Consider the following 25,805-nt stretch of genomic DNA (forward strand, 5'->3'; position numbering starts at 1 on the left):
ACACGTAGTTCACAGGCGTCCATTCCTGCTGGTGCAACACTGCCCCCACGTGGCAGTGGAGAGAAGCGAGGCTCAACCGCCCAAGAAAGTCAACTCCGTGCTGCTTTGGCATCACAGTAGACACCAGCTCACGTATTCCACTACTTCTCCTTCACTCAAACACCCGTTTGTCCTCACTGTTATCTGCATGAAGTGCCCACGGAGGCAGCCTGCGCGGACTCATGGTCACATGGTGGGTGCGTGAATTGTCAGTAGTGGGAGCCACGCCAGCGTGAACTCTAGTGGGAAACCGCGACCAGCTGACAGTGGAGCTGCCCATCATGCCTCAGAAGAACAGAAAAGAGAAGGTAAAGTGCCACATTTTGAATCATATTTCTTTCTGTATTTTTAATCCCAGAAGTGATAACGCATAGTTTTGCCATCTAGGAGTCCAGTAAGTCTGGAAAGAGCAAGAAACCTGCAAATAAAAACAGGCCTGTCGGTGATCATGATGTAAGTTGTTTTTTTAAAAAATCATATTACCACTACAACACAATAGCACGTTGTAAGTTATGTCTACTTTGGTACGATAGTCTTTTACATTTGTGGTGTACATACTTCTTTGTGGCTCTATTGAGCACTTTTATGGCCTCCAGTTGTCTAAACTCGGGTTCTTTGATGGTGTGACATCAGCGGTTCCTCCAGCTGCCAAGAGGGCACCAACATTTGAACGTACGAGGAGCATTATATCCCGCCTCTTCCTGGTTTGAATACCTAAGATGTAACACGCAATAGTTATGTTTGTTGTCAGCAAATGGCAGCGATTTGGCAAAGTTTAGCTACTAACATTAGCTATCATTGAATATACCTGTATAACCTGTGATAACCACACAATGACTCGGAATTGAGACTGCCTTTGTGTATGTGCATGCCAGTTATTTTATTTTTTTGTTGTAACATGCTATCCGGTGGTGGTGATCTTATTTTTTTTGGTTTCAGAAAATGCCGTTTGGAGCGAGTTGCATCCGGTCCCTTCACATTCCTTGAAAATGTCAAATGTAAAGATACCACACATATCTGCAAGGACTTTTATGATGCCACATTAACACAAATATTTGATTTTCTCTTATCCCAATCAATCCTTGAGAAAATGTATCATGTGACATCAGAGCCATGATCTTATGACTTTCCATCAAGTAGCTTTGTCCCTACTGACATGTCATCAAGATCTGATGTCTCCATCAGCTGTTTGATGCCTGTGACAGCTCTCTCCTCAATTATTCTGCACACTTTGACGTCCATCGCGATCAGGTTCCTTCCCCCCCCTGCTGAGAATCACCACCCGATCCGACTCGGGGCAGAACTTGACCCTTAAGCACATCACCTCTCCTCCCCTGTCTTCCTGTCGCAACCTTGAATTACCTCCAATACTCGCCCTTTCTCCGCAGGGTAAGAAAGTGGCTCCAGCGACTCAGCTGATGAGGGTGAAGCAGCCGGGGTCACACTCGGTCGGGAGGAGGGAGAAGAGGTTGAGTTCGTCATGCTTCCCCCTCAGTGACAACAGGGAGCTGTACAAACTAGCTGCACTGACAGGTAGGCAGCAGAGACTCTCATGGATCACTTTATTAGGTACATCCGCACAATCTCATCAGTTGTGATATCTGAAAGTCGGTTTAAAAAAGGAACCATTAGAAGCAACTGTTATCATGGTGCAATCCACTGCAAACAACAATAATGGTCATAAGAGGATGACAGTGTGCCCCACCAGGAATTTAGGATAATAGCTCATGCTATTTAACCAAACGAAACAACTAAATAGTTGTTTTCCATCCATCCATTCATCCAGCCATCCTTCCATCCATCCACCCATCTTCTATACCGTTTGTCCTCGCATGATAACCCAAAATCCTGGCTTCCTTTGGTCTTGAAAAACATGTTTTTCTGCTCAGGAGTGCAAGGAAATGACTATAATTTGACGTCTTGATGCAGAAATGCTAATGTGCTTTACTGTTGTATGGGTGACAATAATTACATTTTAGTACCAAAAATATCAGTTGGTTTAACCATCACGGAATCAAATAAAACAACAAAAAAAGTTGGTTATTACCGATGCTGATCATTTATATGGGGTGGTGATCTCTTAAATTTGTTCAGAACTACAGTGGAACCTTGGTATCTTTTTTGGTTTACTTTGAAAATTCGGAAAAACTTCGCCTCGGTTTGAGGACAAAATGGCGCGCGTCTTGTCATGTTATGAATACACTGCGCTTGTTCATAACCTATTTTTTTTATCACAAAACGTCCCCGTGAGCACCAGGTTAGCATGAAAACCGGAACCAGACGTCATTGAACCCCCCCACCTCCGTTGCCCGTCTATGATGTCATCAGCAGTTGACTCTGTAGTTCTTTGTGAGCTAACACAGTAAACACCACAAGCCTCTGATTTTCTTATTGATCGCGGCTGCAAAATGATCCATAACGGAGCCAAAGAAAGTTGCAAGTGCCGGCATTTTGATAAAGAAGGTGAGAAACACGCACAGCAAAACCCGAAAGTGGTGTCCGTGTGGACGTTGCTGCCACATCGCCGTCTTTGTCAACAATCAAGCCTTCTTCAATCAAGGTAAAAGTGACGTTAAATCTTCATTTATCCCTTTCATTCTGAATTTATATGCATTTTGAATCGTTGTTTGTGCTTGGGGCGAAGTCGTTTGACGCCACCATCTGCTTTGTACTGTATGTATAAATCTCTACAACCTCAAATATTTTTTTTCAGACTTTTTCCCCTAAAAAAATGTCTTATACATTTGTCTCTTGTCTGCCACCACGCATGGGGAGTTATTTTTATATAAAGGGAGCATGTTTCATTACATTATGCGGTGTACTCTCTCTTTTCAAATGCTTCTCCTTTCATTATTTGGGTGTGCATGTTTGCCCAACATGGAGGAAGGCAGCCATATTAATAATGTATCGCACAGGTGGATCCTCATGACCACCTTTTTAACCTGGAGGTTGCGCTACATAATTGATGAGCTACTGCCCATCGGCTGCTTTATCTGTAATTCCAATGATGCGCTGTAGGATCAAGATGTACCCGGAAGAAAGCATTCCAACTCGGGGGTTTGCATCTCCGGGTTTGCAAGATTGTAAAGTCACGCTGACTCAGGCTGGATGTAAGTGCAAGACACTGGTGGTTGGAGCATGCATGACGTGTCAGCTTTTTGGGATTTAGAGGCTTGATTTATTGCAAAACAACGACCGTTTTCAGCAAGCGGGTCTGTGTTTTAATTCCCTGTATTGATTACCCTCACTTGCATGTATCATATTTGTGGCAATTTCAGTGCCAGACACTGAGACAAGACTGTTAGGATGACGTTAGAACAATTACATCTATTTTTCATGGCTTCTTTGTTTACACACAGCATTACATGCAGGATGTGCCCTTAAGTGGTTTCCTGGAAACTTACCCTCAGCTGTGTTTTGCTCTTGTACCTGGACGCACACAGAGACTGCAATGTAGGACAATATGTATATGTTTATGTCTTTAGCATTAAAACGGAAAGAACCAGGACGTCGTGGTGACTTTATCTAGGGATGGTCTGATCTGATACAGTGAAACCTCGGTTAGCGTCATTCATTAGTTGACTCAATTTTTCCGATACGAAATCATGCAAATCCAGTTAATCAATTCAAAGGCCAAAATGTTATCACAAAACAGGTTTTTATAGTTTAGTTTTATAGTTAGTTCATTATAGTTTTACATGCAGAAAATCATTTGACATGCATACAAATGCATATCAATTATGAATGAAAGGGATAAATGAACATTTAAGGTTACTTTTACCTTCATTGGAGATGCGATTCTTGACCTGACTGTTCCCAAAGACACAATGGGGCAGCGAGATCAACACTGTCATTTTCAGTACCACATTCCTGTTTTGCCATGAGTTATTTCTTGAATTCAATCGTGTTTCTTACCTCAGTAACCCAATACCAAAGAAAGTTGCAAGTGATAAGAAGGTGAGAAACACTATTGAATGGAAGAAGTAACTCATGGCGAAACAGGAAGGTGGTGTTGAAAAGGAAGGGGTTGATGTCGCTTTGGGGACAATCACGTCTTCAATGAAGGTAAAACTTATAAAAATATGTATCCCTTTCATTCATCATATGTATGCATTTAGAATTGTTTAATGCATGTCAGCCGATAATTGTAAAATTATAAAAAACATATTTTATGTTCACAGTCAGCAGTCAGGTTCTGGTTGCCATTTTGTTAGCAAGCTAAGGATGCTAACAAGGACGCCTTGTGATTAAAAGACAGTGTATTAATAACGCGACATGACGTGTGTCATATTGTACACTAACTGGAAAATGTGTGCAAACGGAGGCAAAATATTGGTGTAAATTTTTTACGCTAAACGAAAAACATGCTAACCGGGGTTCCACTGTACTTTGTATCGGCATCAGTCCAATACTGGTCAAATTTACTGGATAGAATTTTGGGGAAAGAAAAATATTACCCCTCCAATCTGAAACATACATCGAGACTAGCACGTAATTGCTCAGTTTAATGTTGCGTGACCGCAATAAACAGAAGCAGTGACTGCTATGCGCTCTTGATCCATACTGTATATTGCTCTTCGGCGGGGGCTGACTTCCCTACCAAAACAGCTCTTTTACTAGCTATTAATTTCATTTCATTTCATTTATTCAATATCTAATATATTTAATATATATATGCTTACTTTTTAATATATTTAAGGACATACTGACTAACATACAGTTTGAGCAAAAGCATCACATTAAATATGCAAGGATTGGCTACAATAGTTAAGCTAGCTTAGCTTAGCTTCCGGTGTTGTAGTAAACAATGGTGACTGTGACGTTCCGATTGTTGTTGAAGCTGAAATTAATCAGTGTGGAACATAAGCCACTTTTATTGACCATTTTGCTCTGAAACCGCTCATATTTATCATATATTCATAGAACTACTAATATTTGCGTATTAGATATATCTTTCCTGAGGCGCTCCTCAATTTGCACCATTGTTTTGAACTTTATGAAGCTTTATGGCGGCGTTTATGGTGCTTTCATGAAAGGGAATACCCTGAAATTATGTACAAAAAAAAAAAGCTGACCAATCATAGCTTCTGCGGTCAAAGTGAGAATTTTTGGGAAGCTCCGCCGGAGGTTTTGGAGGGGGAGGACCCGGCCAGGTGTCGCTTACGGCCGCTCGGTGACGCTGAATGATTCCGCCTTTAAGTGCAAAGAAGAGAAAAGTGAGTGAGTGCAATTTAGCACTTATTATGCAGGACAACCTCCTGTCCTCTAGGTGTCATTGTAGGCTTTGGTGCTCAGGCATATGTATATGGAAACCTTTGGTCAGTGAACAGGTGTAGCTAAGCTATGCTTCCTTTTATCGTGTTGTGCTACAAATTGACAGTTTACTTGTATTTGACAGTTGTTATACAATAAACCCTCATTGGTCTCAGTTAACTGGTTCCAGACCAGACTGTGTCGAGTAAATTTCCACAAAGTAAGATTGCTTATATATAAATGGATTATTTTCATAGTTAGAGCATAGAAAACCTGTTTATGACCGTCTGCCTACAGTTTTAAACAAGTCATTTTAGACATAAATAAGACTCGCGCTCGTGTGTGTTACTATAATGCGTTCCCTTAGGGACCTGAAAGAGAGGCGGACAGGAAGTGACATCGGGGGTTCAGAGTTGAGTTTCAACTTTGAATTGGTAACAGTAGCCCGTGTTTTTGTTAAGGATTTTTATTAGGGACAATTGTGTCTCTTGTGAGATAATTCAAACCTGCAATGAAAGCTTGTTATTCCAGCGAGCAAGTCTGATCCTTGTGTGTCTCACCGAACAGCAACATGACTGTCACCTTGTGTCCTATTTAGAATAGTACCTTTCACCAGTGTCTTTGATGCCTCTTGTGAATGTCATATGTGTATTTTAGTTCATTTTGCCATTTTTACGCTTAAAAATGCTTAACTTTGGCAACAAATACGTAACATTTGCTTAAATATGCATATTTTTGACTAATAATATGCTGTATTCAACCACGATTTATTAACACCATGACTTATTAATAGATTTTTGAAAAACCATAGTGAAGCCGCGAAATTCGAATCATGATGTGGTGAGGAACGACTGTGTTCGTGGACAATAAGGCTGTACTTTTACATGTATAACTCAATACCCACAAAGGATGAGCAATGAAGCAACTGTTCCTAGCACACTCAATATCCCATGGCATCGACCTGGGGAGAAAAAAACATGAAGAAAAGCCTTAATTCTTGCCACACAAATAACACTCAAGGACGGTCACCATCCCATTTTTGATGGGTTTTGTCCGCATTGTGATCACATGTCAATCACTGTCCGCCTTACACGAATCAAATAAGAGTTTTGACATAGCTGATTAGTCGGTCAGCATTGCATGTTTCATGAGCATGAATGACTGACAGCTCATCTTCTGCTATCAGTCTTTGCTGCCACCTTCTGGTCAAACGTGGAAGTGTACTTATTCCCCAGAGTTCACCATTCAACTTTTAAATTGAGTTTTTTTATGTCACGATTGTCCTGCAAATACATTTTATGGGAGGAATACCGTTTTATAAGATTGTTTTTACTGGCTTTGTTGAAGAGACAGCAGTTGTTGTCGTCATCTATTGGTGAATAATAAGGCTCTCGGTGCATTTTACTACCAGGAGGGGGCATAAAGTAAGTCACGTGGAGGCTTTGGAGCACTTTGGTGACAGAGGCAAGGAACAACTTGAGCTCTAACAGCACCGTGACTTAGTGTGAGGCAGCCATCTGCCTCGATCAGTTGTGATTCCTGCTAGTAGCAGAGTATATGCTCCAAGACGCCCACCCAGCAAAGGGTGCAACACCACGAATAATGGGTGCACCCAGAAAAAGCCCTAAAAATGCCCATTTTTCCTACTCTTAACCCTATCATATGCCTGCTACAATTATTAAACACATTTTAAATGTCGTTTAGAAACAATTACAGGTATACAGTATTGTACTTACACAACATCAAGTCTTGTCAAAGCTTCTTCCTGCTGGAAAATATTGGATTGACTGGTGAGACAGCGCCCCCTGCTGGATTTATAGCTGCAACACTCTTTTTCCACCTGCAGATAGTGCCATCAAATCACTTCCCACTTGGTGTGTGTGTTACTGGTAATCAAAGTCAGTACATAATTTGTTTAGTTTGCTGAGTTTTACTTTCCAGTGGTTAACTTATTTATACACTTATATGACAGTTTAGAATGAGCCCCCTCGGCAACAGCATGCTATTATTACTCATGTTCAGTCTCATAAAACCCATTAAGAATGCGGTCTTTTACAATCATACTGATGTTATAATACAGCTCTTGTATTCAAGCGCGCTACAATGTTCAGTGTGCAACATTGTGAAATGATATGGAGAGACAGTCTTGTGTTATGAATGTGGTTTCACTGTGCATTCTTGGTGAATCATGTGAAAAAAAAACAGTTTATGATAGCCCTTCCCAAACAGGTCCTGGGTCAGTTTTTATTGGGCTGATTGTGAATTTTATTGATTGTTTAACCAGAAATTTCATTTCTTGGCAGAGGGTGGAATTTGGTTTATATTTCTGTTAAAAAAACATATAAAAGTTTTTTTTGCAAGTTATTTTTCTGCAGCACAGCATGTCATCTTGCAAAAAATACACAGTGTTGTGAGTGAACTAACAATTTATTCTAGATGCACTTTAGTATGACAACTGCAATTTGCATTCATGCTGAAAGCCCAAGATTTGAGTCCCCTCACCCCCTTTCACTTAGTCTCCTTACATTAGTCAGTTAAATCCAAAACACATAAGCTCTCCATTCTCATCCTCCATCTTTGAACCATGCCTAAGCAGACAGTGTGTTGCTTCGGAGACACTCAGTAATTTCCAGCTCCAAATGCTCAAACAGATAATGCAGAAACCCGTATAAATGGCCCAAGTGTGGAATACACTCAAATCGATCTGCTCTGATGATGTGTGGAAGGGCCTGGGCTGCCTAGCATATAGCGTCAGCAGAGACTAGCAACTGGGGGGCGGGGCCAAGGCACCACATTCCAGCGCCTGTCCCACCCACTTTTGTCTCCCCTCCCTACCCCCTTTCTCAGCCAATTGCCTTCATCCGTGGAGGGAGTCTCGTTTCCTATTGCACGAGAGCAGTCCGAGCTCAGTCAAATGGGCGTCCTCCCTCGCACGTGACGTCACAAACTAGCCAGTTCCCTCCAGCGGCAGGGAGCTTCATTTTCTGATCTGCTTTGTGCTAAAATGGAGGCTGGCCTCTCTCCCTGAGTGAGTGGATCACCTTCCTGGTTGAGGTTTACATGTTGACATGCAATAAATCTGCAGACAGAATGGTTGTGGATGCACCTAATTCCAATGGGCCTTTTCAGCCGGTGGCTCTTATGCACTTCAGAGGTACGTACGGACTAATTATTCTTCCTGTATTGTCGCGGGGAATGGGGGGGGTTGCTGTGCTCCAGCTCCCCTTCACTGCTTACAGCGCTTTTAGCTGCATAAATTGAGACCGAAAGTCTGCGCCGGAGCACTGAGCAACCTGGGGGCTCTCATTAGTCAGCCGTTTGCTTTCTTGGGGAACACTGATACCATAAAATGCTCATTTTATTAGCTTGCTAGCTAACCACTCTCCTTGCCCATCCCCCCGCCATTCGTGACGATAACGGAAGTGGCGTCAGACCATGAACCGTTCATCAGTTGCGTTAAGATTAGGCCGTGTACCTTTGTATTCTACATTTTTGTCCTTCAAACTCTTGTCAAGTATGCTTCCTCCTGTTTCAGTGAGATATTTCATTCCAAATTTGGCAAAGAGTCATTTGGAATGCGTTAGCTATTTTACCTGAAGTAAACCAAAATAGATTCCACAGTTCAAAGGATGTGCAGAGATAAAATGTGACAACATTAATAAGCACTGATGCCATCTTTTTTTAATACACACATGTTAGAGTGTTATCCGATTGCTCTGATATGCTGCGATCGTTTTGATTTCCTTGTCATTTGGCTTGGTAGCATTCAAATACAATTAATGGCAGAATTGAGGAATATTGAACGTAATCTGCTTTCACACACTTTGTACAGCTGCATGTAACGTCTTCTTCGGAGCACATGTCACACTTTTGTACAATGAACTGTTTAAAAGGCTCACTCTTGTCCTCACTGCAATCTGTAGACCCGGCCCTAGCTGCCTGCAAACCAGGGCAATTATTGATTGCATTCTATTGAGCCACACAAGCCACTGTGTGTGTGTGTGTGTGTGTGTCTCTATCATTGTGACCCTTGCCCATAGGTAGTTTTTGCCACAGGATCTTTGCATCTATACATGCGGTTTCCGGCGTTAAATGTGCCATATGTGCTTCTTATTGTTCCAGGCAAGTCAGTGCTGTTTTTCAGTATTGTTGCACAAAGTCAAATGAACATGTGGTTCTCCTTTGCATTTTCATTGACACTTCAGGAACCTCCGCCAAGTATCTCCTCTGTTTCACCACCTTCGTCCTTTAGAGTTGCTAATTTTAACATAAGCCTACAATAATGAGCTGGATCCAACATTATACACTGGAAACTAATTATTTTTTTAAATACAGTATAGCCACTGTTTGAATCATAATCCATTCAAGGATGACTTCCAATTTTGTTTATATTTAGAAACAAAGTTTCCTATTGGAAATGTAAAAAAACAACTAATTATTCTCTTGTGTCATGTTGCCATCATAACACCATTCTTAAGTGGCATACAAGTGTAAAAAGAAGTTAACTGTGGTTTCGTTAGTAATTAAAACAAAACCCACTACTCCCCTTTGAGGAATAGTGTGGAGGAAGACCAGGATTACGGTATGCTTTTCAACATTCTTAGTTATCAAGTATAAAAAGAAGCTAATCATTGAATGTTAATACTGTACAATGTTCTGTGTCCCACAGCTTGCAGTCCATTCTTTATTAATCGTTTCAGCATAGTGTCACTTCAGCCATGTTGTACAGCGACGAGGACCAGTTACGAATGTCGCAAGTTCCATGTGAACTTGAACTTTGGTGTATTTTCCCAGAAATATTTGGTAGACTTCTGTCTACGTCCTGTGGGGCATTCAAATTGACTTGTTAGTCCTTATTTCCTAATTGTGTTGCTCAGAGGAGAGCAGTGGTTGTGTTAAATGCTGCCAGTGTTGCAAACTGTGACTCCAAAGCTGCACAAATCCTGGTTGCAAGCAATCACATGTTGCTTACTTTCTCATATGCCTCCCAACCTGTAACACTGTGTCCCCTTTCATAAGGATAAATAGTATCAGTCAGTGTTTATGTTGACCATAACACATTGCAGATAAAGCAGCCATCAGCTTATTTGATCAAGGTAAAAGTGGAGGCTGTGGTTCCAGTGTGATTCTGATTGCTATTATCTTTTGAATAAGAGCACCATTGACGTAAATCATTCTTCTGTTCTCCAACAGACACGATGACAGACACTGTTTTTTTGTGTGTGTGTCGCATGCTTTTCCCCTCCCCTCGGTGTTCTGCGGGTTACATTAATAGAAGTCACATTGTGGTTCACATCAATTTTGCCACCAACAATGTAGCGCCTCTGTCTGTTACACAACAAGCCGCCGGGTATTTTAGGACCACATACAATATTTCTAACGCAGGCAGACAGACTTATGTAACAGAAGCGGACCTGGGGGCACGACCCGGCAACACGTTGAGCTGCAACTCAAAGACACTAATTGCGATTTGTTAAAATGATTAAAGCAGTTGTACATGCAGTCTGGTGACCATGCTGAATAGTTTCTATGGTGTCGTGGTCAGTGGCATCAGTGGCCTTTTCTATTCACTCTTTGCTAATGCAAAATGCATTGGTTTTTGCTTTTTTGTAAATTAGACTATAATCAGGGTTGTATATTCAATTTATTTTGCAGGTTTTTCAGTAATGTTGACCACGACAGGTTTTTACTCTCTCAATACTTCCCCCAAAAGTGCATGTTTAAGGTGCTTTTTGTGACATGCTGCTGTGCAGCGACACGAGTAACACACACTTGGCATGCCATCGGGGTAAATGTTGTGGCCACAGAATTGTTTGCAATCTTTTCAAGAGTGACAAAGCAGGTTTTAATCAATTGTACACAAACAAATCGTCCAACGTGTCAGATAGCAGCCGTCAAACTGTTCTGTATCCCTCAATGTGGAAAGTCATCCTAAACATACGATTTACCATATGCAGGTGAACTATGACTTTTACATTTATTATTTATGTACCAAAGTTGGGGCCCGTCTGATCCAGGTTCCAATACCGGTGTAATTCATTTATCGGAAATTTCCGATACAACCTGTGGTGATTTCTGATCCATGAGCCATGTCTGTGATTTAGTGTTATCAGCAAATGCAGTTAGAAGAATATCAGCAAAAAAGTATCAGTGAATGTAGCTGTCTCCACACTAGGGATGGGCCGGTTACTGGTTTCAAGGTATACCACGGTATGAAAAAGTCATGGTTTCTACTATATGACAGAAAGTGGTTACTGGAAAGTTACTGTCAACTACTGGGTTGAAGTGTGGAGCACAGGTTTGTCAGCAACAAAAAATATTCAATAGTTATAAAATCAAATGGGCAAATTAACTGGTAGGGTTGATGCAAAAGAATACAAAAAGGGGGGGGGGACACCTTGTTGTTTTTTTTTTTTTTTCCTTTGTCTGAAACAAGTTTTGTACTATTTGACACAAAACCTGAATTTAATTTGATGCTTGTTTTAGAGTAACACTGATACATCGGAAATGAATTGTTCTTGTTTTGTTAAAAATAGCACAATTAACAAAATAAAATATGATTGAAATCTTTCTTATATGAATCTGTCCTGCTTAATATTAAAGAGTATAAATTGAGTGTCCAGGTTTATGATAGAGCAGGTGTATCTAACACTATTAACGATACTTTGACCAAAGGAAAGTAGAGGTAAGCTGTTTGTGTTTTATGTGGCAACTTTTCAATTGTACTTTATTTACAAAGCACATCTCCAGTCAGTGTGCTGTTTTTGTCTGCTATTTTGTGGTCATTTGTCATTAAATACAGGCATAATGTCTAAATTGAAGAGTTATAAAAATAATAAAAGTTGAAGCAAATATTCTTTGGTGAGCTGCTAAAAATCAGAGGGGAGAGAGCAAGCGCACAGAGCAAGGCTGTCAAGTGACACTTTAAAAAAGTAAATTGGCATGTACCCCATGAACGTGACAGCCGTCGTACTTTACCTTTGGGACAAAATCAAGCTCCGAACGAACCGCATTGCTTGTTTGTTTTAAAGACAAAATGTCACAGTGGGTTAAAAAAAAAAGAGTCAGATTTGGAACCGGTGGACCAGAGGCTAGGCGGTTAACTCTAGCTAGCTAGCTAGCTACTGCCAGAGAGGCAAAAGAAAGTGAGGGCCAGGCAAAATGTGTAAACAAAGATGGTAGAAAAGTCTATCAATACGATTTTGAAATGTGAGCAATCACATACGCTGGCATCAATAGGCTCAGACTGCGACAAGCCGTCCTCTATTGACTCTACTTGAGTAGATGAAAAATTACTTGCGATGTCTCATATTTTAGTCGCAGTCTGGAGGCCTGTATTTCCTGTGTGTCCGTGTGACTGCTAGAGTTTGTTTACACATGGAAATGAAGCGAAACAGGAAGTGCTCCAAACACCACGTACCAATAATAAACTATTTTTTTCCTTCCCTCTCGTGTGCAACAAATATCTGGGCCGAGACCGTTCACCTACTTCCCAAATGCCCTCATCCTCTCCATTATGTCCTCTCTCCTCCTCTCTGCTGTGTTGTTATCCGCCCCCTGGGTTCGAACCGTCCCTGCACTTGAGTCTTCATGACTCATTTGCCAGCTTCCATCTCTCTCACATTCAATCGCTGTGCTCAGTATTCATTCTTGACAGCAACGCCTACCGCGTCTTTCCTGCGTACGTCCCCACCTCCCTCTCGTTAAACATGGCTTCCCCTTCTCTGATATTCTCAGATGCTTCACTTATCAAGTGTAGCTGCAGTTACACTGTCTGTCGGCCATTTTTAACCCTGTGTTCCCACTTGACTCTGTCCTCAGACGTGGCCCCCGCGGAGCAGGAGAAGCTCTTCATCCAGAAGCTGCGGCAGTGCTGCGTCCTTTTCGACTTCCTGTCCGACCCACTGAGCGACCTGAAATGGAAGGAGGTGAAGCGAGCAGCGTTGAGCGAGATGGTGGAGTACATCACCCACAACAGGAATGTCATCACAGAGCCCATCTATCCGGAGGTGGTTCACATGGTCAGTGGAGCTGGTGGCTGGGATGGATGGGGGGTGCTCTGTTTGTGTCAAAAGATGAAGATGAGGGTGGAACTCGGTCAGAGAATAAGGGCATGCTGGTGAAAATGAACCCAACCCAAATATAGGGTGCTTAAGAGCAAGACTAACATTACAGCCTGCTGCAACTGCCAATGTCTCTATTAGATCAATTCTACTTTCTAAGTCTGTTATATAGTGTGTTATCTGATGTTTTGGTAATTGATTATTCATTTAATTAATAAAGAAATACAATAAGTCCTATGCCTTGAGTGAAGAAACAACCAGTATGAGCCACCATGAGCTTGTGCTGTAAAACAAGATCCAATGAGGCAAATAAAAGACAACAGCCCCCCAAATCTGGCCGGATCTCGACAGCTGGTCAGCTTGCTACGTCCACCTCAGAGTAAGGGAAAAACGGGCTAGCCTGAAGTGAGAGAACATTTATTTGAACCGCGGAGCAATCCATCACCCCTGCGTCTCATGACCACAGTCCAGAGGCTAACAGACGTCTGATGCTAACAACTGCAAACAGACTGGTCTTTGCTTTTCACCACATTCTATTACCTTTCTCCATATCCACAACAACCTGCTACAAGTCAATATGAATCTGTAGTACCATGTTACCTACTGTATGCCATTACCCGGACTCGAGTATAACATGCGGTGTTCCCCACAGGACTGTAATCTATTTGTGGTAGTGGTGAGTGGTTGGTGGGAATCATGGAATTTGCATAATTGAGTGAATAGAAAAGAGATAAGAAAAATATGCCATCCATCCATTTTCTATGCCGCTTATACTCCCTAGGGTTGCAAGGGTATGCTGGATCCTATTCCAGCTGACTTTGGGTGAGAGGCGGGGTACACCCGGGACTGGTCGCCAGCCAATGTCAGTGTTTTTTATTGTTTTTTATTGTTGTAAGCAAACATGCTTACAACAATAAAAAAGATGTTTATTCTCTTGCTAAATAAACAAGACAAGGCTTACAACTGCTTAAAGTCTTAGATTTTTCGCTTGTCGCGTTTATAAAAATAAAAAAAAAAGAGTACCTAGAGATCTTATAACTTGCTAAATATAGTGACAAAGTCGTGTAATTGGCAGCATTGATCCCCTCTGTCTTCTTATTTTCCGGCAAACCAGGTGCGTTATGGGTTTATGAGCGATGGCGAACAGCTGGCGCCAATCTATTTGTGGCGGTCCAAATTTATTTGTGGTGGGCACCACAAATATTCCCCCCCCCCAGAACAAAAGTTTGAAAAAGACTGGGCCTGTATAGAGATTTATACATGAAAACTCAGTTTACCAACAGGGAGTCATAGCTTTTCTTCTTTCTCAAACACACACACGCATACATCAGTGACCTGGACAGAGAGTCAGGAGACTTGCTCAAAAACAATGAAAGGTTGTGCAATGTTAGCACACAAAAGGTGGCGTTATGATGCCAATTTTAAGGTAACGGTGATCAAAGAAGCTAAGGAAAACATCACGACAGAGTGAGTCTGACATACTTGGAGTAGACTGAAGTTTCTACCACCGATTAGATTAAATTAGTCTTTGGTTTGGTTGTTTAAAAAAAAAATGGGGCTTGAAAACGGTGACTACTGACCAGCATAGTGTTCAGTTTCAAGGAAGCAAAAGCTGTACTTGATAACTACTTTATGCTATTTTTTTTTAAAAAAATTTATGCTGCGATCAGAACAGTCATGTAGGGCCCTATAACTTCCACATTGACGGAATCTTGGCCAATAAAAACATAATCTGCTGTTAAACATGAAATCTTGTGGATATTGACATATTGTGAATGAAATGCTGTAATTGCGAAGAGAACGAACGTTTGTGTGGGGAAAGGTGGGCTCAGGAAAAAACAACTGATTTCATAGGGCCCTAGTCATGGTATGGTATAGTATTCGTGGAACTGTCATGACAGAACTATGCTATAAAGTGTCGTGGGACATTCTGAGTAAGATAATTCCCTGCTCACAAGGGAAGTGTTGACGTTTGAAGCACAAGCAGCAGCCTGTTGCTCGCCATTGTAGTTCATACTTGTCTGTGGCCAGTCTTTAGTAAAGCCGTGAGACAAAAACTGAACCATTAACACAAGATGCTCCGCCGCACAAGCTCAGCAGTCATGTGAATGACCTTTTCAATTTTTACCTCTGTGCGTCTTTGCCGGCTTGACATGGAGCGCGGTGCAGCGACACCACAACAGGCTTATCTACCTTGCAGTCTTGTCGAACAAGGCTCCCACTGTCTCGGCGGGCCACCTGCACTGTCCCATGATCGGCCCGCAGCCCACGGGGGGAGTCAGTTGACACAGCGAGAAGCCTCAATACCGCACTTACCACACACTCGCATTATTGTGAACCAAAACCCCTGAACCCACAGTTACAGGGACCTAAATATAAAATGGATGTAAAACTAACAGATGAGAGAGCATTTTTTTGCATTTAAAAAGCTCTTTAAAAGTTGATATTGCTTGAGCAAGTTAATTCTGCTGGTGGATAGTGGCTTCATAGTTCATGTTGGGGGGGATCACGAGCCACCTCACGATCGATACGATTATTAAGTAGTAGGGGTGTCACAGGACACCCAAGATTGGGTCTACGACAGTGGTTGGCAACCCACGGCTCCGGAGCTGCATGCATCACTTCAGCCTCCTTATTGGGGCTCCCTTTGCCGAGCACGATGATTTTTTTTAAACGCTGAAGTAGGGGAAATGTCCATTTTCACAAAGAATGTGAAATATCTGCATGCATCTAGATTGCGTTCCGACTGCTGATTGGATGAGCAAGGGAAGGGAAGGGGAGGTATGCAAGTGTATGCAGTGAGTCACACTGGAGAGAAAAAAGGTGAGGGAGGTTTGAATTGAGTCTGAAGCATGTTACTGCGCTGTAAAATAAAACGATGCAATTAATGAGAGCATAGCAATCTGTTATATAACGAGAAGCGCGCTGTAGCCATGTGTTTGGAGCCCGTCACACACTAATTGCGAGGTGGTGACTCCGGGAGAGGCAGATAGTGTGCCGCGGGAGCTGATTGTGCATTGACCGCTTGTTACTGCTTCAAGGCAAGACGCACCTCTCGGCAGCAACCGCAGAACAATTTGTGTTTTCACTTAGTCTCCCAAAAAAACAGTGCTTTCACTGTGTCTCCAACTACCAGTCCCTACATTTATCACTAATCACTTTTGGGAAAATAAATCACCTAGAGGGTTTGGAAAGTCATCAGATTTTGTGAGACAACGGCCAAGTTGGCAACAGTGGGTTGCACATGAGATCGCAAGGAAGGGGAAGCTGGTCACAGATGGAGAATACACAAAATATCGATCATAAAAATAACATCTTTCTCCCAATTAAAAAAATAAAGAAATGATTAAGAAAATGAAAGAATACCTCCCTTCAAGGACAGGACCAGTACAATACTGTAGTCATTGATGACAATTCAGCACAGGCGTATTGACGCTGTTGAGCAAACAGCACTGATATGCAGAAATGTGAACTCTAATGAGCTTTTTATGTTAAAGTTGGCTACATTTTATTTTAAACAAATATGGGAACCACTCTAAAAGGCTTACAAGTTTAGAAGCTGTGTAATGTTTTGCGTGTTTGTTGTTGTTTTGTTCTCCAGACTTTTTTCTTTTTTTTTTTTTTTTACTTGAAGAAAAAGTACAATGAAAAAAAAATAGAAAATATATGACAATACATTGCAATCTACTAATTTAATTTCGACTAAGTTACACTCTTCTGCACTCTGTGTATACTAGCGGCCCCGCCTCCACCCACTGAGACAAAGAGACGTGGTGCATGCCACTGTTTTTTTTTTTATGGTACAAACAGGCCAAGGTTCTGAAACCAGTGCACAGAGTGAATCCTCTTCATGCCTCTCTGGAGGTGGGAGACGAGGAAAACAGACACGTGCATATCGCAATGCAATGACGCCGGCAAAATTATAGATTTTTACATTTATTTTCATTTATTGTGTGATTAATTTCTTTATTATTGTCCCAGGCCTGGTGCCTACAAGACAGAAATCTTGTCACGTTTTAATCTTGCGACAAGATATCTTGTGACACCTTGAGAGTGTGCAGTGGTAGAGTGTAATTTCAAATGTTATATTTTGAGAGATGTTTGATGATTCTGCTTGGTTGTTCACTATTATCTTCAAATATCTTTTTTAACTTAAACTTGCCCAACCTTTGAGACGCGAGTGCCTGTCATTGATGTGATCTGACTTGCTTGATGACAAAGCCATTTGGCGTCTCCTGTTGCTTTGTATGCTTTAGGGCGTACTCGCACTAGGCCATTCGTACCGTAGAGGACTTGGGCACGATTCCCCCTACCTGTCCAAAGTGTGGCCTGTTGCTCGTTAATTATTACTTCACAGCACATTGTAAAAAATTAAATTAAATTTTGAAACATTGCGGTGCCCCCAATGTTCCACCCTATATCTCTGCAATTTCTCTGATTAGTGGACTATTTTCAGTCCTCAAATCAGTCTGATTTATTTTTCACAAAGTTGCCACTGTCATTCATTTCACAATTGAATGAAACGTCTTTTATTACGTAGGTGTGTATGGATTCGTGCCGGCCCGAGACTACCTCCCCCTTGTGCCAAAAGAGGGGAAACGTGCTTCACCTGGGTGTGATTCATTGCTCTCACACTAGCCAAACGTACCATGCTTTAGATCAGTTGTTCCCAAACTTTTCACAGTCTCGTACCCTTTCAGACATCTGACTGCACAACTCCTGCACAGGACCAGCTCTCATTTTGAGCACAATATAAATAATCTTGAAAAATCTTCCAAGATTAAACACTTTCGATGTTCAGCGTCATGATCAAACCGACTTGCTTGTTCATCTAACACACACAGAACAATGAACAACTTCATGCTGTCACCTTTCTTCTGCACTGTACCCGCTGTGGCTGTTCACATTAGGTGTTACGTAAATTTCAGTGTTGCGCGTTAATGTAGTCAAGCCGTTTGAAGTTTTATTCATGTACCCCCATGGCAAGCTGTGTACCCCACGTTGGGAACCTAGGTTTTAGATGTTAAGTGGGCTCAGGCTCCGTGCCATTGGCCTCGTGTTCATATGCCTTTAATGTAAATCTAAACATGATCTTGTCTTTTTCAGACAGCATCTTATATTTGAGTCAATATAGTACGGTACTGTATTGTTTAATTTAAGGTTATGTTTTATTGTGGTTGTAGTTCGTAATGGTGTTGAACGGCACTGCATCAGAGTTCTAGCTGGTATTTTTCTAAGCATTACATCTCGGCATATTTTGATTGTGGTTAAAGGAACACCTCTCTGATAGTTGCAATAGCCTGTCTCTCTGTGTGGAATGAAAAATGTATGACATCAATCTTTTTTTTTTTTTTTGTCTTGTCCTAGTTTGCTGTGAACATGTTCAGAACGCTGCCTCCTTCATCCAACCCCACTGGAGCAGAATTTGATCCCGAGGAGGATGAACCCACGCTTGAAGCGGCGTGGCCACACTTACAGGTAGCTATCGGTTGAATTTGTCAAAACAGCAATTAAGTTCCTGCAGCGATTTGGCACCATATGTATCCTTCAATCGTGAATGGACAAACACTTTTTTTAAATTGTGTGCACAAACAGAAGTTAGCACAACATCCTCTTGAATGTTATAAGAGAATTGGTTAACGAGCAGAACACCAAGCAACACAGGGTGTCATACATATTTTACTCTGAATTCTGTCCATCTTCATCTCGCTCTTTTCTTCTCTTGCAGCTCGTGTATGAATTTTTCCTTAGGTTTTTAGAATCGCCTGACTTTCAGCCGAACATAGCGAAGAAATACATCGACCAGAAATTTGTTATGCAGGTAAGAAAGGTTTTGGCTGCGAACAGGCTCTTGTCAGTGCAGACAAATGGCTTGACAGCAGAATGGAAAACCATTCTGTTTGAAAAAACAGCACGTTTACAAAGAGTTTCATGTATTGTCTGCCCTCTCTCTCCTGCATTTAAGCTTCTAGAACTATTTGACAGCGAAGATCCCAGAGAGCGAGACTTCCTCAAGACGACCCTCCATAGGATCTATGGAAAGTTCCTCGGCCTGAGAGCTTACATCAGAAAACAGATTAATAACATTTTCTATAGGTGAGTGCACTTTTTAGTCCCTTTTCACACAGAAGTCCTGAAACATAGTCAGATCTGAGCCGCAAAAGGGGATATTTATGCATCCATATGTATAAATACATGTTGGATAGCGACATTGCTTTCAACACAACAGGACAGGAGAAGTGAGTTTCAGGCAGGGGAGACGTGGCAAAGTTTACAGTGGAGTTTATTATCAGAGTGCTGTTGTATGTGTTTCATAGTCGAGTTCTACCCTCCAGTCAGTAACGGGGGCCGTAACACAATATAATGTGTATATTTGTTATAATACAGTGGTACCTTGGTTTTTGTCATTAATTTGTTCCAAAAGCTACGATGAAAACCAAAACGTACGAAAACCGAGGCAATTTTTCCCCATAGGAAATAATGTACATCCACTTGCAGACACCCCAAAAAATATTAACAAAAAACACATTTTGGAGATGATAATTCCAGCTTTACACGCAGAAAACAATGGGAAATAATTATAAATAGATGATGAATAGATGGAACTTAATGTTGTTGCAGACTTCCTATACGTCCTGCCGAGAGCTAATTCAGAAGTCTTCCTCACCTTTATCAAATTGCTGCCTCGATGTAAAAATAAATTAAAATAAATAAAAAAAAATTGTTTCAAAAAATGCACTGACAGTGAGTCAGCAACGCATAGGGTATTTTATTTGGGCACTCAATTTCACAGAACTATACAGTAAAGGGCAAACGGACTAGTTTGTTCCGTGCAATATACAAAATCTGAGCCAGTGTACAAAACATTTGAATAAGATGTTTTGGCAAAAACCGGAGCGAGGTTTAAAACTGTACACGTCATATTGTAATGTATTGACTAGTATCATTAAACATGTTTTGCAAATAAAGACCTCCTCCATCTAATAAGCACCTTGTCCATAACACCTACAGCTCTCTGCAGTTGAGTAATTAAAAATTCCTGACCACTATATGAGGACCTATAGTATTGTGGCTCCTATAACAATTCACTTTTCTTTTTCAGGTTTATCTATGAGACTGAGCACCACAATGGTATTGCTGAACTACTGGAAATACTTGGAAGGTTTGATTCACCATTATGATCACTGTTATACACTCGCAGAGCACAACATTAGGCAGATCGTACAGTCAATCAAGGTCCACTACTGGAGATGAAGTGCTGTTCTACACCGCTACAATAATAAACATATTGTTACATTAGTAACTCTCACAGTGCCAATCAAAATTGGTTCATTTGTGTTTTGTTTTGCAGCATTATCAATGGATTTGCCTTACCTCTAAAAGAAGAGCACAAGATATTCCTGTTGAAGGTTTTATTACCTCTACACAAAGTTAAATCACTCAGTGTCTACCATCCACAGGTACAGTGTGTGTGTTTTTCCCCCCCCCTTTTTAAACCATAAAAAAGCTCAGACTACAGTGCTGAAGCATGGGGGACCTGTCTTAAGCAGCAGCATCACATTAATGCAGAATGTAAACAATGTCTGATAGAATGCAAGTTGAGTTTAAGAGCAAAAGCACTGCAGAAACACTAACTTTTGGGGGGGATTTTTTTTGCAGCTGGCCTACTGTGTGGTGCAGTTTTTAGAAAAGGATAGCACCCTAACTGAGCCGGTATGTTGAATAATTTCTTGTACATGTTTCCTTACTGGCTTAACGTGCTTTAACATTCTCTTACTTTTCCATCAAAAGGTGGTCATGGCTCTCCTCAAGTATTGGCCAAAGACCCACAGTCCCAAGGAAGTGATGTTTCTCAACGAGCTAGAGGAGATTCTGGACGTCATTGAGCCGTCCGAGTTTGTTAAAGTGCAGGAGCCTCTCTTCCGACAGCTGGCCAAATGTGTGTCCAGCCCGCACTTCCAGGTAACCCATGATTTATTGAAGCTTAGCCCTGAAAGTACACCAATTACTCTAGTACGTCCCGCTGAGGTGTTCTATGTGTTCTCCAGGTGGCAGAGAGAGCTCTGTACTACTGGAATAATGAGTACATCATGAGTCTGATCAGCGACAACGCGGCAAAAATTCTACCAATCATGTTCCCCGCTCTGTACCGCAACTCCAAGACCCACTGGAACAAGTGAGACGCGTCACTCGTGACACAGGAGTGCAGCTTTCACACTCGGGCTGCGCTAATCCGTCCTCGCTATATAACACCCGTGTGAAACAATGCCTTTCTGAACGTCACATGGTCAGCTTTAGTGTATACTACTATATGGCTGCATGCTTCAACTTTGTTTCAATTACTCTGTTGCTGCTGCTTATCTCAAGGAAAAACGGCTACTAAGTGAAGTTCTCCACAACTATACAGTAGTTAGAGTGAAGTTACTCAGTGAGATGAACTTGTGAGCTTTTTTTTGTGAAAACCACACACACAAAACCTGTGTGGATGCAGCTAGGGGTGTCCAATACAACCTTTTCACTTATGATACGACACAATATTGCAGCCTTGCATATTGGCTGACACGATATCAATCTGATTCGATATCAGCACGAATCATACATACTTTTATTACTTACTTTGTAGTGTGGAATCCTAGAAAAAGGCTTGATCAAGTGAAATTACTCAAACAGAAAAATAGTCAGCAACAGTCGGTATGAGGAAAACAGCTTGTCAAATTGGACAACGACATTGGTTGTTCGGGGCGGGGAGGGTTGTTTGCCTCTTGCGAGGATCGTTATGATGTTTTTTGTGGTGCTGCTTTGGATGTGCGATGGGGTTGTCGTGTTGAACTTGGCCACTTCTGTGCCACCGCGACGGACTTGTGCATGGCGTGGTTTGCACTCAACTGTGATGTCTGTTTTGGACTTGAGCAAGGGGTGCTCTCACATGGCTGACGTCATCCTGCTCCTTTGTTGGCTCTGTGGTTGTGATCACGTGGGGTCTGCATACTGGTTAGAAGTGCTGGAGTGGAGTGAGGAACAGACTGCCTGTATGGGAGTGCTGATGTTGGAGATTTTAGATGCAGGCTAATATAATCTGATAGTCGTTTAGTCTGATATCAATATCAGATCGGGACACCCCTAGACCCCCTGCTTTTGTTTCAGAGCAAAAAAGAACAGCAAGTTGTCTAAACATTAAAAAAAAGACTTGATTGACAATTTTACGTTTGAGATATCAACACATAATGTCATTTAAAGTTTTAGAACGTCACCACCCTAGTTTGTTTTCCCACAAACATAATTTTCAATGCCAAATTGCATGGAGAGATGTTTTTAAAATGTGTTGAAGTACGAAAAATACTGTAATGATTAGTAAACAAAACACACATCTTTTGCAGAGTACAATAAAACTAGTGTATGTTAATTAAAATAATTCTGATGGACAAGATAACATATGATAGGGAACTGGTGTGTGCACAAAGAAATGTAAAGCAACAGTGGCAGGTAGCTGTGTTTATCTACTGTAGGGCTCCCTGACTTGTTGCGAATCACGGTAAACCGTGAATTCGTCTATAAATGTCTTGGCTCAAGGTTTAAAGGTGAAATTATGCTCACCTGGAAAGGGTATAGTGCCTTTTTAGGTTCATCCTAAAATTACCCCAGAAAGTCAAGTATCTCTAACTTTCTGAGTAGTGTAGTACAAATACTGTATATATGTAGTACAAATAATGTGTAGCTCACGTGTCCCTTGTTTGTGTCTGCAGGACCATCCACGGCCTCATCTACAATGCACTGAAGCTATTCATGGAGATGAACCAGAAGCTCTTTGACGACTGCACACAGCAGTTCAGGGCTGAGAAAAACAAGTATGGATCACAGATTCTCCACTACTGCATCTTTTTCTTAAAGGAAAAATGCACTTTTTGGGGGTAATTTTGCCCATCGTCCACCATCCTTATGTGAAACATGACCACACTTCTTTCTCTTTTATGAAGAGGAAAAACAGCTTAAAAAAACAACAACAAAAAACAGCTAGCATGTGGGAGCTAACAGTGCACGGAATTGGACACAGCTATTTCGACTTTCTCCTCTTGCAGGCATAGCTTCAAAAACCCGTAGGTCATCCTCTGTATATTCGGGCTCAAAAAGATAAGGTTCTGGATCCTCATTTGTCCAAAAGTAGTAGTCGTCAACTGCTCTCACGAAGTCTGTCATGATTAGTAGTAGCAAACAGACACGCACTTGACACACTTACATTGTTGACGAAAGTAACGCTAGTTCCTATCAATGGGCTATGTGAAATCAATGTGCCCAGGAAAGAAGTTATGGTAATGTATAAAAAGATCAAAATACTGCAAAATACTTTAGAAGTATGATATATTATTGTGAATGTACCTGTCACAGCATGCATATACAACCATAAAACCTTATTGGAGGTTTTTTAGAGGACTTCAAAGTTGAAATAGGTGTGTCCCATGACATGCATTGTTAGCTCCCTCACGGTAACTGTTTTTCTCTCTTTAGAACGCACGTAAAAGGGAAAGACGTGCTCATGTTTCATGTAAGGATTGTGGATGGTGGGCAAACCCCCTCCAAAAAAAGTGCAGTTTTCCTTTAAGATCCTGAAGTGACCAACTAGGGACGGCCAAGTTAATGACGCCACGTTTCATGTTTGGTCCTCTAGGGAAAAGGCCAAGTCGAAAGAGCGTGAAGAAGCTTGGATCAAGATTGAGAACCTCGCCAAATCCAATCCACAGGTTAGCACCGTCTGTTGATATGACCAATGTTTCTATGTGTGTGTGTGTGCGTGCATTCTGTGTCTTGAGTTTCAAAATGAAAAGGGAGTTTTGCGCTGTATTGATAATATTTTAAGGTAAAATTGAGGGTTCCTCTTGCAATGTCGGTGATTTTTGATGTAGCACGGTCATAGTTAGTACTTGAATTTAGGATAAAATGCCTGAGAAAGTGGCACATTTTGAGAAATGTATTTCCTTGCATTCTGTTTATTTTTTTTATCAGCTATTTGCCTACAGTGTAAGACGGTCTCTTTTTAAATGTGATTAAAAAAGGCTTGAAGTAATCAAATACCTGGAAATTGATAGAACCCGGAAAAGGTGGATGAACGGTTAAAAAAAGGTGTGTTGTGCTTATTCCCAAATGTACAGTTTCTTATTAAATATTATATTGCTAATTTTAAGATTGCAATTTGTGCAGAACCTCTTGATTCATTGCATGCCATTCAAAGTCTTTTCTCCATCCCCCTTTTTTGTTTTTTCTTTTTGTTTCCCCTTTTCTTTCTTCCTTTAAACTCAGTTCTCTAAGTATGTTGATCGCTCTGACCGCGATAGTCCAGTATCAATGGAGACGGATGTTCCTTTGATAGAAGATGTTCAAAGGTTAAAAAAGACAGTTGTGGAAGGCGCGACTCAGGTAACCTGACATCTCTCTGTCTGCATTCATACTTTTTCCTTTTAAAATCCTTTTCTTTGTTTTTATTTCACACACCCGAAGACATGATTACTTTGCTCTCTGTACAAATTACAGTCTCTTTTTTTATTATAGCTTCACAGAATTCAAGTTTTATACAAGAAATAGCCTAAAATCTGATCATGGGTTAAGTTGCGCATTTTAGATTGAGGTTTCTGGTAAGTGGCCAACTAACTTAAATGTTCAGGGATTGTTTTCCATGTGAGCAATAACTAGTTTTTCATGCTCAACTCAGTGAACTGCATTATGTGATACTCAACTTTCACATCTAATTTGTTAAAAAAAAACTTACAGCTTTCCCACTGCATGGTACTGGCTCAGCTCGACTCGCCTCGCCTCGCCTCATATTGCTGCAGGAAACTCAAGTTGCATTGAATGAAGGAGAAAGAAGGTCTCCATCTTTTATTTCTCTGGTTGTAGCTGTTAGCTGCTAAGAGGCGACTGAGGGCAGCAAGCAAACTAAGCGCTGCAGCAAAGTAGAGACACAGACCTGCCAGCATGTACACATTTTTCGTAGTTGCCATGCATTTTGACCCTTGAATATGCTTTGCTGCTCTCCATTTTGTTGAATTTTGCTCTTTTCAGTTTTGAGTTCAGACTGTGGAACCTGGATAATGCTCCTGTGTCGAGGCACCAGTGTACACTCAACCGCCTCGCTCGCTCTTGCGTAGAGTGACGTACAATTTTAATTACCGTCATTGCTCGTGACGAAGGCAGCTAAATAAACAACCCTGACAAAGAGCTATATAAAGCAGGAGTGTATTGGCCTGTGGCACATTGTAGAAATAAAGTTAAACAAAAATGTAAAAATGGAGGAAAAGGCATTATGTACTAATAACACAAAACTCTTTTTAAATATAATTTTTTTTAAGTATAATTTTTTTTGTTGCCTTTTTACAAAATTGAAAAAAATATATAAAAATATCAACTCGTATCCCCTCCTTGTTTTTTTTTTTTTTTTTTTTTTTTTTTTTTAAATTAGCA

At 41.1% G+C, this 25,805-nt stretch overlaps 1 protein-coding gene across 3 annotated transcripts in view; it reads left to right on the forward strand.

Annotated features, from left to right (window-relative positions):
- The first annotated feature begins 201 nt into the window (after positions 1–201).
- The window catches only part of ppp2r5ca (protein phosphatase 2, regulatory subunit B', gamma a), a 28,103-nt gene continuing 2,499 nt past the window's right edge, over positions 202–25,805 (forward strand). The window contains exons 1-15 of one of the 3 annotated variants that reach the window (XM_054795959.1): positions 202–347; positions 427–492; positions 1,428–1,572; positions 13,114–13,313; positions 18,723–18,833; positions 19,084–19,176; positions 19,321–19,451; positions 20,458–20,517; positions 20,707–20,815; positions 21,015–21,068; positions 21,147–21,317; positions 21,404–21,531; positions 23,099–23,200; positions 24,019–24,091; positions 24,648–24,764. In XM_054795959.1, coding sequence (XP_054651934.1) covers positions 321–347; positions 427–492; positions 1,428–1,572; positions 13,114–13,313; positions 18,723–18,833; positions 19,084–19,176; positions 19,321–19,451; positions 20,458–20,517; positions 20,707–20,815; positions 21,015–21,068; positions 21,147–21,317; positions 21,404–21,531; positions 23,099–23,200; positions 24,019–24,091; positions 24,648–24,764 — 1,587 coding nt within the window. In that variant the 5' untranslated portion in view covers positions 202–320. Of the gene's footprint in view, positions 348–426; positions 493–1,427; positions 1,573–8,241; positions 8,447–13,113; positions 13,314–18,722; positions 18,834–19,083; positions 19,177–19,320; positions 19,452–20,457; positions 20,518–20,706; positions 20,816–21,014; positions 21,069–21,146; positions 21,318–21,403; positions 21,532–23,098; positions 23,201–24,018; positions 24,092–24,647; positions 24,765–25,805 lie in introns of those variants that run through there. The other 2 variants (XM_054795957.1, XM_054795958.1) reach the window with 2 other exon arrangements.

The sequence above is a fragment of the Dunckerocampus dactyliophorus genome, chromosome 13, assembly GCF_027744805.1.
Source record: "Dunckerocampus dactyliophorus isolate RoL2022-P2 chromosome 13, RoL_Ddac_1.1, whole genome shotgun sequence".
Taxonomy (NCBI): domain Eukaryota; kingdom Metazoa; phylum Chordata; class Actinopteri; order Syngnathiformes; family Syngnathidae; genus Dunckerocampus; species Dunckerocampus dactyliophorus.